This window comes from Mobula hypostoma, chromosome 8 (assembly GCF_963921235.1).
Source record: "Mobula hypostoma chromosome 8, sMobHyp1.1, whole genome shotgun sequence".
NCBI classification, from domain to species: Eukaryota; Metazoa; Chordata; class Chondrichthyes; order Myliobatiformes; family Myliobatidae; genus Mobula; species Mobula hypostoma.
In genome coordinates this window covers 20733218-20746862 of record NC_086104.1, presented here as the reverse complement: position 1 = coordinate 20746862, position 13645 = coordinate 20733218, and the positions used below count along the sequence as shown (strand labels likewise).

General features: G+C 40.8%; 1 protein-coding gene across 5 annotated transcripts in view; it reads left to right on the top strand.

The window, feature by feature from the left end:
• birc6 (baculoviral IAP repeat containing 6) overlaps positions 1–13645 on the top strand; it is a 279832-nt gene that overhangs the window by 183794 nt on the left and 82393 nt on the right. For all 5 annotated transcript variants that reach the window (XM_063055540.1, XM_063055544.1, XM_063055543.1 and 2 more), the window contains 4 exons: positions 358–525; positions 5462–5635; positions 9013–9209; positions 11570–11870. In XM_063055540.1, coding sequence (XP_062911610.1) covers positions 358–525; positions 5462–5635; positions 9013–9209; positions 11570–11870 — 840 coding nt within the window. The remainder of the gene's footprint in view (positions 1–357; positions 526–5461; positions 5636–9012; positions 9210–11569; positions 11871–13645) is intronic.

Below are 13645 nucleotides of genomic sequence, written 5' to 3'. Positions count from 1 at the left end.
TGCTTGCAAGGGTAAGCGCCAGGAGGGAGATCAGTGGTGAGGTCCACTTGCAAGGATAAGTACCAGGAGGGTGATCCATGGGGAGTGTGATAGTTGTGCATTTCTCATTCAAGCAAAGCTTACTGAGCACCTGCCTGCTACGTTGGTGATCTTTGATTGAAAATATTAAATATGACTTGGGGACTACACGGTCGTGCCCTCTGCACTCTGGGTTAGATTTTACTGGACATGGTTCATATAAAAGAAAACCTCTGCAGTTAGTAAGCATGCTGTGTAACTTGCTGTTTAGGTTTAAAATAAATGAACATTTATCTTGAGTATGTGTCACAGGCCCTACACTGTTTCATACTTTAACAGGTCTAAAGTCTCAGTCAAAAAGAGCTGTTTCATCTACACCCCCACGACCACCATCCAGGAGAGGAAGAGTGATGACTGATAAGTTGGCAACAACTTCCTCTTCTTCAGAATCTACTAACAAAACGATTAGTGTCCCCGTGTTCCATCTGTATCACAGGCTTTTACAAGGTGAGTAAATGCTACAAGAAAGTTATTAATAAGGCATTGGAACCCTTTAAATATTAGGGTTGTATAGCATAGAATTGGGCCATTCACCCATCTATACCCACCTCATTTGCCCACATTTGGTCCGTAGTCTTTTTCTCATATCCTCTCCAAATGCTTGTCCAATTGCCTTTAAAATGTAATTGCATCTGCCTTTACCACTCCTCTGGTAGCTTGTTCCATATAACTGCCACTCTCTGTGGAAAATCTTATCCCCCCAGGATGTCCTTAACTGTATTCCATCTTAACCCATGCCCTCCAGTTTAAGACGTCCCCAGCCAAGGCAAAAGACTCTATCACTCTTGCCTTCCATTCCAGGCAACATCGTACTGAATCTTTTCTGCTGCCACATTCTTCTTGAAATGTAGCCGATCAGTGATTTTGTACAGATTAATGAGACATATCAACTTCTCTACCCAGTGCCTCAGTCTGTGAAGCCAAGCATGCTGAATGTTGCTGCTTTCCTCTAGGCTGTGAAACTAATGAATATCGTGCCACCACCGAGATCATGTCACTAGGACAGTGAGCTGTTTATCATTACTGTTGTGTTTATTGTTTACCTCTGCACACTACATGCATTTTGAATTATATTTCAAAATATTTGTGGTAAAATTTTGTTTGTGATGTATGTATTGTGGGTGCACTGTGGTCCAGAAGGAACCTTGCTTCATTTGATTGTATATTTGTACAGTCAGATGACAATAAACTTGAACTTGAATGCTGGCTTCACTAACTTTTTCCACATCTGTCATCACTTTCAGAGAAGTATGAACTTGTCCCTGTGTACATCAACACTCCTGCTTTCCCTGCCATTTGTTCGAGTATATGATGTCCTGAAATGCCTGTCTGCCTCTTTCCTTTGGTTCTCAGCTTCCAATTAAACTTCCAGTCTCTGCCCTAGTTAGATGCTTATTGTTCCCACTCCTTGGTTTGGCTGCACATTTAACTACATTCCTGAACTTTGGCTCCAGATGTACTTTAGTCGCATTCCTGACCCCAAGCTCCAGCCAATCAAGACAATATGACAATAGCCCCAGTTAAAGTTCTGGCATCTATTAGATTATAACATGGTCCAAACAAGAGACCAGGATATTTATAATACCTCTACCTTGTGGAGGTTACTGATGACTCCTGTACTATTACATTGTACTATTTTCTTTTGCATCAACCTGCTCTTCAATCATCAACATCAACAAGATGCAAGCTACTCATGTCAGAACTCACCAGGGCCATCCAAATAAAGTTGTCATTAGGCAGTAAGTCATAGATGTCCAGTCAACAGGAGCAGTAAAGTGTCCACAACTTAATTGGCTTTCATGATGTCTGCCATATTTGGCTCTTGTTTAGAAATTCTAAGCATCTCTACAGAGGAGAACTGGGGCAGTTTTGATGAAAATATTGTAAGTTTGAGATTGAGAAACTAATTAGCTGCAAATATGAGGTGTTGTTGGACTTAGAAGCTCCTCTATTCCCCAACTGAGGGGGAAAATTACTCCATGGCACCTAAATGCAGAGGTCCAGGTGAAAATCGATAACCTAAAGAACAGATGAACGGTGAAGAGAGTGCAGGAAGCTTGGCAACTCCGACAACCATGACATAACTGGATTCTTCAACATCGTGAAAAGCCATCCATAGCCCAAACCCACAAGACCCCAACCCAGCAATGGACTAACTTATTAGAGTTTGGCAATCATTGCAAACAGGAAGGTTCAAAGACCTCAGCCAATATCTTACTCTTGATGTGTGCACGCTTGGCACTAATTTACAGCAAATTCTTTTCAGGCCACTCTTCTTGCCACTCCTGATCTATGATGTTAAACACCCTGATGCAGCTAGAAAAAATAACAAGGTGTCTCGAGCACACGATGCCAAATCTGAAATCTTAAACTTAGTGGTTAAGAGCTTCAGTCACAAAACCAAAATCTTGTTGTCCACATCTGGATTGTGGAAGAAATACCAATAGACCATAGATGCTATAATTTTGATCATCTTCATGAAAGGAGACAACACTGTGATAACTAGAGATAAGTTCTTCTGAACTGCCTCCTCCCAGTGGTTGAAGAGCTGCTCCTGAACTGCAGTTTGGATTTCTTTCATCTAGAGCTGGGGTTCCCAATCTTTCTTATGCTATGAACCCCTAATGTTAATTGAGGTGACCGTGGATCCCAGGTTGAAAACCCCGATCAAGAGGTATGAACATGATTTTCAGTATGACAATTTCTATGAAATGTGCATAAGATAGTGCCAATAAACTACCTTGATTGTGGCAGACTATCCACAAGTTTGGCTGCTCACAGAAATGTGTGCTCATTTTGTGTTTGATCTATGACAACATGATAAGAACCAACATGAGCTAATCTCAGTGAAGGTCAGTGTCACTGTCATGGTCAGAATGCTTTTTTAAAATCTTTCTTGGCATAATGTTACTTCCAACAAATTTCTCATGTACGGGCAGTCCAAATTTGAGGTCATCAGAACTTCAGTAGTTGAGCTTCATTATGCCAACCATGCTTGTATCTGTTCACACAGGGAAGCAACTTTTAAACCACGTTGATTCATTCTCTGAAGCATACAAAAGGAAGAGCTTTGCAGTTAACTGTTTCAAGACAAAGATCCTCAAACAGCCTGAACACTCTGTACCATGTTGCCTTCTGACAGGAAGACCCTGCACTTTGCAGAGGGAATCAGAATCAGTTTTATCGTCACCGGCATGTGTCGTGAAATTTGTTTGTTTAGCAGCAGCAGTTCAATGCAATACATAATCTAGAAGAAAAAACAAATAATGATAAATAAGTAAATCAACTACAATATACATGTATTGAATAGATTAAAAATTGTGCAAAAGAAATAATATATATTAAAAAAGGTTCATTGTCCATTTAGAAATCGAATTGCAGGGGAGGGAAGCTGTTCCTGAATCACTGAGTGTGTGCCTTCAGGCTTCTGTACCTCCTACCTGATGGTAACAGTGAGAAAAGAGCATGCCCTGGGTGCTGGAGGTCCTTAATAATGGACGCTGCCCTCCTGAAACACTGCTTCTTGAAGATGTCCTGGGTACTTTGTAGGCTCATACCCAAGATGGAGCCGACTAAATTCATGTCCCTCTGCAGCTTCTTTCAGTCCTGTGCAGTAGCCTCCCCCACCCCCATACCAGACAGTGAAGCAGCTTGTCAGAATGCTGTCCTCGGTACAACTATAGAAGTTTTTGAGTGTATTTGTTGACATGCTAAATCTCTTCAAACTCTTAATGAAGTATAGTCGCTGTCTTGCCTTTTTTTATAACTGCACCGATATGTTGAGACCAGGTTAGATCCTCAGAGATCTTGACACCCAGGAACTTGAAACTGCTCACTCTCTCCACTTCTGATCCCCCTATGAGGATTGGTATGTGTTCCTTTGTCTTACTCTTCCTGAAGTCCACAATCAGCTCTTTTGTCTGACTGACGTTGAGTGCCAGGTTGTTGTTCTTGCGACACCACTCTCCTAGTTCGCATATCTCGCTCCTGTACGCCTTCTCGTCACCATCTGAGATTCTACCAAGAATGGTTGTATCATTAGCAAATTTATAGATGGTATTTGAGCTATGCCTAGTCACGCAGTCATGGTATATAGAGAGTAGAACAGTGGGCAAAGCACACGCCCCTGAGATGCACCCTGAGGCAAACATCAATGATGAAATTTACAACTGGCCTCAGGGCATCAGCACAACCTTTGTTCAATTGAGGAAAAGGGTACTTAAAGATAAAGACCTCATACCTGGCACAGAGCACGTGGTCTGCCAGGCAGCAGTAATCTCTGCCTTATAAATCTGGACCACCTCCAGCTAGAAAGAAACAACTCATTCTGTCTCCACAGACTTCAAATTCATTGGAAGGTTAAGGGATCATTGCCAGTGTCCTTTCCCAGGCAAAGGCCCAAGTTGCATTCAATCAGTTCTTTGGTGATCCACACGATTCACATGTTTGACAGTAGACCCAAGATCAAATAGACTGAGTTCTGTATTGCAAAGAGATGAACAGAGAAGACTCGAAGTAACTCAGAACCTCCTTGAACTGCATTATCCTTGGTCATTCATAATCGGCTGCAAAACTGGAATAGAAGCAAATCCAGAACAAGGAGAGAGGATTATTCCTCTTCCTAAATTGTAAATTAACATGTGACAGAAAGGTTGTCATTATAAACTCATTACCACTGGGGGAAAAGTCCATTTAATATTTCTTTTATCCAATCAAAGATGCTGTATTTTCCTTTTCGCCAGACCTAGAGAGGTATATCCAGGGATGGTGATAGACAAGTCCGAGAGCAGTTGATGATGGTTGCCTCATCCATGGGACATATCTGATAACCTTGTCTACAGAGGACTTTGCAAAGTCACTTGGGTTATCAGTTTAATGCAACTAAACCATTTCAGGAATAATTCAAGAGTAATTGGAGATAGCATTTGAGTAACAAATTGGTCAGATTTTGTGGGGTGAACTGGTTGCTTTTTCTGACAGTTTCATGACAATTATGTTGGATGTTAGAATTTGTTTTAAAAAATGAAAAGAAGCTGAACTGCCAATGTTGGATTTCTGTGTAGTTATTTCATGTTAGTGGATTACTAATCGGTAACAGAACTATGATATTACCACTTTAACACACATTAATCTGAACCTTGTGCCATGATTTTTGCAGTTAATCTGCTGTTGCTGAGAGAGCTGCATTATTTCATGGTTGATTTGTTAAACTACCGAGGGTGGATGTTTGTTTGAATTGACGAACAAGTGTGTGTTCATATGGTTTAAAAGTTGTAATTTCGACTGAATAAGAGGAGTTTTGTTCTTTTTGAATGCAAGATTTGTAATAAATTTTAATAGCTGATTTTTAATTTCTCAAAAATAACCCCCTGTTCTTTTCCAGGTCAACCACTGCCAGCAGAGGTGACACTGGCTCAGTTGCTAACACTTCTGTACGATCGCAAACTCCCTCAAGGCTACCAGTCAATAGATTTGACTGTCAAGCTAGGCTCTAAAGTAATCTGTGACCAAGGATTGTCAAAAACGGACTCATTTAAACGTCTTCGAACAGATAAGGGTATGTTTTAAAAATTATTCGTTGACTACCTATTTTACATGGCTATGAAGTCACTTTTGTTTTCTGCCTCACTGGTTCACCTAGTCCCAGACCTGGCGAAAGATCGTCTTTAATTCTTGTGGAGGGTGTGTGTGTTGCTGGCAAGAGTGCTTTTACTGAACTCTTAGAAAGTGTGAGCCACCTTCTTGAATTGAATTGACTTTATTTCTTACATCTTTCACATATATGAGCAGTAAAAATCTTTATGTTACATCTCCATCTGAATGTGCAAATTATAGTAATTTGTAATGAATATAAGTACGATAAGATGTACAACAGAACGGTCAATATAGCTTAGAAATACAATTATGTCAGTGTGAATTAATCAGTCTCATGGCCTGGTGGAAGAAGTTGTCCCAGAGTCTGTTGGTCCTGGCTTTAATGTTGCGGTACCGTTTCCTTGATGGTGGCGGCTGGAACAGTTTGTGGTAGGGGTGACTTGGGTCCCCAATGATACTTTGGGCCCTTTTTACGCACCTGTCACTGTAGATGTCCTGAAGAGTGGCAAGTTCACATGCACAGATGCGCTGGGCTGTCCACACCTCTCTCTGCAGAGTCCTGCGACAATTGTTGTCCTCAAGAATTAATTTCAATGAAGTAGTTCATTTCAGAAATCAAGCACATGACTGTGAATCCGGAGTTGTATACAGCTCAGACAAATGACAGCAGCATTCTCCTTAAAGGATTTTAAAGAGCCAAATGGGCTTTTGTGCCAATCCAGTAGATTCTTGATCACTATTACTGATTTAATTTTTGTTTAATCAATGTTATTTAGGTAACTGAATTTAAATTTCTCAGCTGGTGTGCAATTTTCAGCATGTACATTTATGTGTTGAATCCATTAAGGCATTTGCTGCAGTGGCTGACAGTATCTTCTGAGAGGATAGCATATTTTCTAAACAGAGAGAATTAATAATTCAAGGTTCATTTTGAGAGGACTAGAATATAAAAGCAAGGATGTAATGTTGATTCTTGATTAGGCAGGGTATTAATGGATATGGGGAGAAGGCAGAAGATTGGGGCTGAGAGGGAAATGAATCAGCCTTAATGAAATGATGGAGCGGACTCGATGCGCCAAATGGATTTACTTGACTCCTGCGTAAGAGGATATGGAACCATTTCAGTTTCATTGTTTCTCCATAAGAACTTACAGAATGAGATTCTTGGCAACACCTACTTCAATGAATTAAAAATGTGCTATTATAGAAGCTGAATACAGTTTCTGATAGTTTCAGAAATCATAGAGATCCATTATCTTCAATGTCATGAAGCATAGGCTAAGAGCAGTAAAACCTGTACATACAAAATGCCAGAGGAACTCAGCAAGCCAGGCAGCATTTATGGAAATGAATAAACAGTCGATGGAAAGGAAGGGGGAAGATGCCGGAACAAGGAGGAGGACAAGCTAGAAGGTGATAGGTGAAGCCAGGTGGGCAGAGGAAGGGGGATGAAGTAAAAGGCTAGGAGGTGTTAAGTGGGAAAAGGTAAAAGGCTGGAGAAGGAATCTGATAAGAACGGAGAGTAGACAATGGGAGAAAGGTGGGGGGTGGTACTGGGGGAGATGACGGGCAGGTGGGGAGAAGAGAAGAGGTAAGAGGGGAGCCAGAGTGGTGAATGGAAGAAGAGGAAAGGAAGAGGGGGGAAAATTACCAGAGATTGGAGAAATCGATGTTCATACGATCAGGTTGGAGGCTGCCTGTTTACACTAGAAAAGATGACGTTGATTAGGACATGATCAATTAGTGAAAGACAGCTTGGGATTTGTCAGCTGACCAATCGGCATTGGTTGTTTTGGCTCATCATAACATTATCTAAATGGAATATGAGGTGTTGCTCCTTCAAGCTGAGAGTGGTCTTATTGTGGCAGAGGTATAAGTCGTGGACCGACATGACAGAGTGAGAATTGGGATAAGAAATAAGACGGTTGTCCACCTGGGAATCCTGCTTTTTTCAGGTGAAGTGGAGGTGTTGGACAAAGCAGTGCCCCAGTCTATATCAGGACACACCAATGCAGAGGAGTTTGCATCAGGAGTACCGCATACATTAGACCAGTGGTCCCCAACCTCCAGGCCTCGGACCGATACCGATCCGCGAAGCATGCGGGGGTGCAGCGGTAGCCGGGACGCACCCAGCACATCTTTAAGAAAAAAGCCGAAATAAACAAGCTGAGCACGTAATTAATTAGCTTGTTTATTTCGGTTTTTTTCTTAACGATGTGCTGGGTGCGTCTCAGCCACCACTGCACCCCTGCATGCCTCACGGATCGGTATCAGTCCGCGGCCCAGAGGTTGGGGACCACTGCAGTAGACGACCCCAACAGATTTCCAGGTGAAGTGTTGCCTCACCTGGAAGGTGCATATTTGTGGAGCAGCCTGTTTCAGGGTTGGCAATCTGAAGCATGCAAATTATTGAAATTGCTCCTCCATTCAATCGTGGCTGATCCTTTTTATCCCTCCTGTTCAGCCCCACTCTCCGCCCTTCTTCCTGTAACCTTTGATGCTGTGTCCAATCAAGAATCTAACAAGCTCTGCTTTAAATACACCCAACTGCCTGTGGTAATAAATTCCACAAATTCACCCTCTGGCTGAAGAAATTTTCCCACATCTGTTTTAAATGGACGCCCCTCTATTCTGAGGTTGTGCCCTCTTGTCCAAGACACTCCCACCATGGGAAACATTCTTTCCACACTACTTTGTCTAGACCTTTCAACATTCCTAAAGTTTCAATTAGATCTTTCCTCATCCTTTTAAATTCCAATGAGTGCAGACCCAGAGCCATCAGGCGTTCCTCATGTATATTAACCCTTCCATTCCCGGAACCTTGTGAACTTCCTCTGATCCCTCTCCAATGGCAGCACATCTTTTCTTAGATGAGGAGCCTAGTACTGTAACAATATTCAAGGTGAGGCCTCACCAATGCCTTATAAAGCCTCAGCAAAACATCCCCTGCTTGGCTTGCTTAGCGTTTGTTCCCTTTTGCACCCTTTTGAAGCGCTATACTGTATAATCACATTGGTAATATAAAAAGATAGCCTCTTAATGAATAAATTTATCATCAATTTCTTGTCTTATCAGTATTGCCTTGTTTTCATGTTTGGCAGGCTAACTCATCTTTAACTAACACGTACAAAATGTTGGAGAAACTCAGCAAGCCCAGCAGCATCTATGGAAGAGAGTACAGTGAATTGTACGAAGAGTCTCAGCCTGAAACGTCAACTGTACTCTTCATAGATGCTTCCTGGCCTGCTGAGTTCCTCCAGCATTTTGTGTGTGTATGTTGCTTGGATTTTCAGCATCTGCAGATTTTCTCTTTGTAATTTATATGTACTATTTTTGCAGAACTCGGAGATGGGTTGACCAGCTGCCCTGAAGATGAAGCCTTGCAACCTAGTGATGACTGCTTAGACAGTGCCCTGGATGAATCTTTGCTTGAAACTAATCCTATCCAGTCTCCACTGCAAGTGTTTGCTGGCATGGGTGGGCTTGCACTCATAGCTGAAAGGTTGCCGATGTTATATCCTGATGTTATCCAGCAAGTAAGATATTTGCTAATGTATTTGATAATCATTTATCACTCTCATCTGAGATGCCAGTTAAGATACAGTTGTTCAAATGAAACACCAAATGGAATTAACATATCCGTTTCATGACTTTAGCCAGTCTGATTGAAAGCTTCCATTTCCAGTTGCAGAATGCCATGCTGGCAAAGTGATAATACCATAGAGTATAGGTGTTGATCTTTGCTGTTGATGATCCCTGGTACTGTGCCCCTTGGAAGGAGGGGAAGAGAAACCTAGTTCCTACAGTCCTGAATGAGTTTTGAGAGAAAGCTCGGAGTCCTGCATCCCTATGAGCAGGATAGGGTTGGTTTAAAGCTATTTACACAACATGAACCTGTGAAGGTGATATGAAGCAGTTGTTCAGGTTTGTGATACGTATCCTGATACAAGTGACTTTGCTGTATTACTGTTATCTGTTTTATTGGTTTTTCAAAATGCTCTGTTAAAAATTTCCATCAGAAGTTTCAGCATGTTCCAGTTTTTTGAAATATTTAATCAGCAAAGTAACCATTTTGTAGAAAAACCTTTTCTAGGAATCTGGTTGAAACAGCTCTATCCTGGCCCTTCATTCCTACGTGGTTCAAGTTCATTTGTCGTAGTTTGCTCACACTAAAAGTTGACTTTTTCTGTCTACCCCTGAAATCTTAAGTGATAGCATCATGATTGTCTCCACTTGATTCCTTGTGAAACAGGCATAATCAATTCAAAGAAAGAATGCAATTAAATCCTGTCATAAGTTTATGAGTCAGTGAAATTGTAGAAATATTTTAGAGTAATGTTGAAGTGAAACACTTTTGATATGAGATATTGAATCTTTGAATGTTAATATAGTAAAGGGAATTCTTAAATCTGAGAGCTTTAAATTGTAGGACAGCTGAGATTTCAATTCAATGTACTGGATTTAAGTGATCAAGGAGGAAGTTATCAAATTTATAATTGCCAGAAGAGTTTGAACCTTGAGAGGAATATCCGTTTAAACTCCTGAGAAATTATTAATTCTGCTTGTTTGAGTTCAGTATTTATCATAAGTTATTAAACCAATTACATGACAGAATTTACGATCATTTAACTATTTGAATTTAGTTGCATTTCAAGTTGAAAGTCGAATGGTAAAGTACTCTTTCAGCTGACTTTAGGTGTTGATGGTAAATACACAGCCCATTTCACAGTAATTTTCAGCAAATATTAACTCTGTGCTCTTGCAGCATTCATGGTGACCGAGTTTGAATTGTGAATTGTTTGGATTGTGTTAAATGAACAAGTGCAGAGCAAATATTTGAAAATAAAGTCTGGTTTGAGTTCTGTATTCAGTAGATTCTTAAATATTAATTCAATACAGAATGGGAAATAATTTGGCCGGCTCTCCTTTCCACTTGGTCCTGATGCAGGTTTTTGACCCAAGGTATCAACAATTTCTTTCCTCCCATTGATGATACTTAACTCAGAGTTATAACAGCAGATTGTATGCTTCTCCAGATTACAGCATCTATAGTCTCTTATGTCTCCTCTGTTTAAATCTTGTTCCATATTTATTCAACAGAATGAAATTTTTCATGTAAGTTTCTTTTTACTTTTCTCTTGCCTAGATGCTTGTAGCTTGTCCTAAATACTATATCTTTCATTTTGTTTGCCATACTGTGGAGTTATCTATAGATTTTCTACTCTGCTTCATAAAATCGCTACTGCTGCGAGAATTATTCAATTACCTTGCAAGTAATGTATTTTCCACACTTGTATGATTTTACTTAAGTCCTCTTATTGACAACTCTGCTACTAGTGTCGGTAGACTTTTTGTATTTTTGCTTGCCCAAGACCTTAGGCTTGTATCATTCATATAGATTATTTAATGTACTTATGGAAAGAGCATTACTATCAGAACTGCTTGTCCTGTTGTATCATATTTTCAGTTTCTGCCAGACTACCATCCTCTCTCTTTATTGGTTACATATTTGCTGAAGGACATCTTGATTTATCTAGTGCCCAGTTTAAAATTTGACAGATGCATCCATTGTCACTAATCAGCATTACCAAGTCGTAAATTTACTACTGGCTTGCTTAGTTTTGTGCAAGATTTCAAGTTGCTTCTACTAAACAATTTAATACATTGGGATAGAACAAACAGTATTTACAAAATTGTGTCTAATTTGTTGCTTAAATGTAAGACTCACCATATTTACTGGTGAGGCCTTAGTTAGCTGATGGACAATCATCATTCAGCTAGGGTCCAGTTTGACAGAGTTTACTTAATTTAAAAAATGAAAAATCGTGATTCTATCAGAATTCAAATGATTGATATATTAAAGTTTCGTTTTAGCACCTTCTATTTGTGTGTTTAGGTGAGTGCCCCAGTGGTAACATCGACTTCACAAGAAAAGCCCAAAGACAATGAACAGTTTGAGTGGGTCACCATAGAGCAGTCTGGTGAATTGGTTTATGAAGCCCCTGAGACAATAACTGCAGAGCCGCCGCCAATCAAATCAACTGTCCCAGCCATGTCTCCCATCCCAGCGCATTCTCTTGCAGCCTTTGGACTCTTCCTCCGTTTGCCAGGTTATGCTGAAGTACTCCTCAAAGAACGGAAGCATGCACAGTGTTTGCTTAGATTGGTGCTCGGAGTAACTGATGATGGTGAAGGCAGTAAGTATCATTATGTGTACTTTTTTCTCCATGATTCTACCTTTAATAATGTAATCAAATTATCACTTAGCTTGAGTTTCTTAGTGTTTCTCTTCTTTGAATATTCACAGGCCAAGGGCCACTAAAATGATATTTTTTCCTAGGCAATGTTTAGACCACCCTCGATTCCTTTCCTCTGCATAACCACATCTACTTTGGCTGTGTAGTATTAGGCATGCAAACAATGTGGCTTGTCCAACAGTGTGGTCTGAGTGTAGTTAGTCTTGATGAGGGTGTTGATATGAGAAATAATGGTAACGTTGGTTGCCATATTTTACTCGTGGATTTGGAGGAGTTTTCACAGTATTGGTGATATCTCTCCTGTGCTTAGAAGTGCTGACGGTAAATAGTCTACGTCTTCCAAGACTTGGAAGCATGCAGCGGTCAGTAATCTGCTGCCCATTGTACTAAGCCTGAACTTTAAAATTCAAATTTATAAAGTGCAGATCCTGGAAAATGTAAAACAAAAATAGGAAATAAAACAGATGTAGATAGGATAAGTGAGTGGGCAGGGGTCTGGCGGATTAAGTCCATTGTTGGTAAATGTGAGGTCATCCACTTTGGAAAGAAAAATGAAAGAGCACATTGTTATTTAAATGGTAAAAAAAAAATTTGCATCGTGCTGCTGTGCAGGGGAACTTGGGAGTGCTTGTGTATGAATCACAGAAGGTTGGTTTGCAGGTGCAGCAGGCTATCAAGAAGGCAAATGGAATGTTGGCCTTCATGAGTAGAGAGATTGAATTTAAGAGCAGGGAAGATCTGCTGCAACCGTACAAGGTACTAGTAAGGCTGCGCCTGGAGTACTGCGTGCAGGTCTCATCTCCTTACTTGAGGAAGGGTATACTGGCTTTGGAGGCGGTGCAGAGGAGGTTCACCAGGTTGATTCCAGAGATGACGGGTTAGACTATGAGGAGAGATTGAGATGCCTGGGACTGTACTTGCTAGAATTCAGAAGGATGAGAGGAGATCTTATAGAAACATATAAAATTAATGAAAGGGATAGATAAGATAGAGGCTGGAAAGTTGTTTCCACTGGTAGGTGAGACTTAAATTAGGGGACATGGGGAGTAAATTTAGGATGGAGTTGAGGAAGAACTGCTTTTCTCAGAGAGTGGCGGATCTGTGGAATTCTCTGTCCAATGAAGCAGTGGAGATTACCCCAGTAATAATATTTAAGGTTGGATAGATTTTTGCATTATAGGGGAATTAAGGGTTATGGCAGGTGGGTGGAGATGAGTCCATGGTCAGATCAGCCATGATCTTATTGAATGATGGAGCAGGCTCACCAGGCCAGATGGCCTGCTCCTCCTCCTATTCCTTATGTTCTTATGTTAACTTCATCTGGATGAAGGGTCTTCAATCTGCCAAGTTAACTCTGTTTCTTCTCCCAGATGTCACCTAGTTTGCTGAGTATTTCTAGCGTTTTCTGTTATCGTGAGCTTTGTGGTACATCTGAGATTGAGAGTGTGAAATTCACACGTAGAAACACACAGAAGATCAGTGAAAGTAGCTGAAGGAGAACACCTATTTGCAGGGCCATGCATTGGCTTCATTGGCCTGCTGATATCCCAAAAAAGCAAGTCATCCTTGATCCTGGGGGAGCAACCGAAAATGATAATTAAGACAATTACATTCATGTGACCAGCTAACTAACCCAGTGGTCCCAACCACCGGGGCCGCAAAGCATGTGGTACCGGGCCGCGAAGAAACAATATGATTTGGCGATATGAAACGAT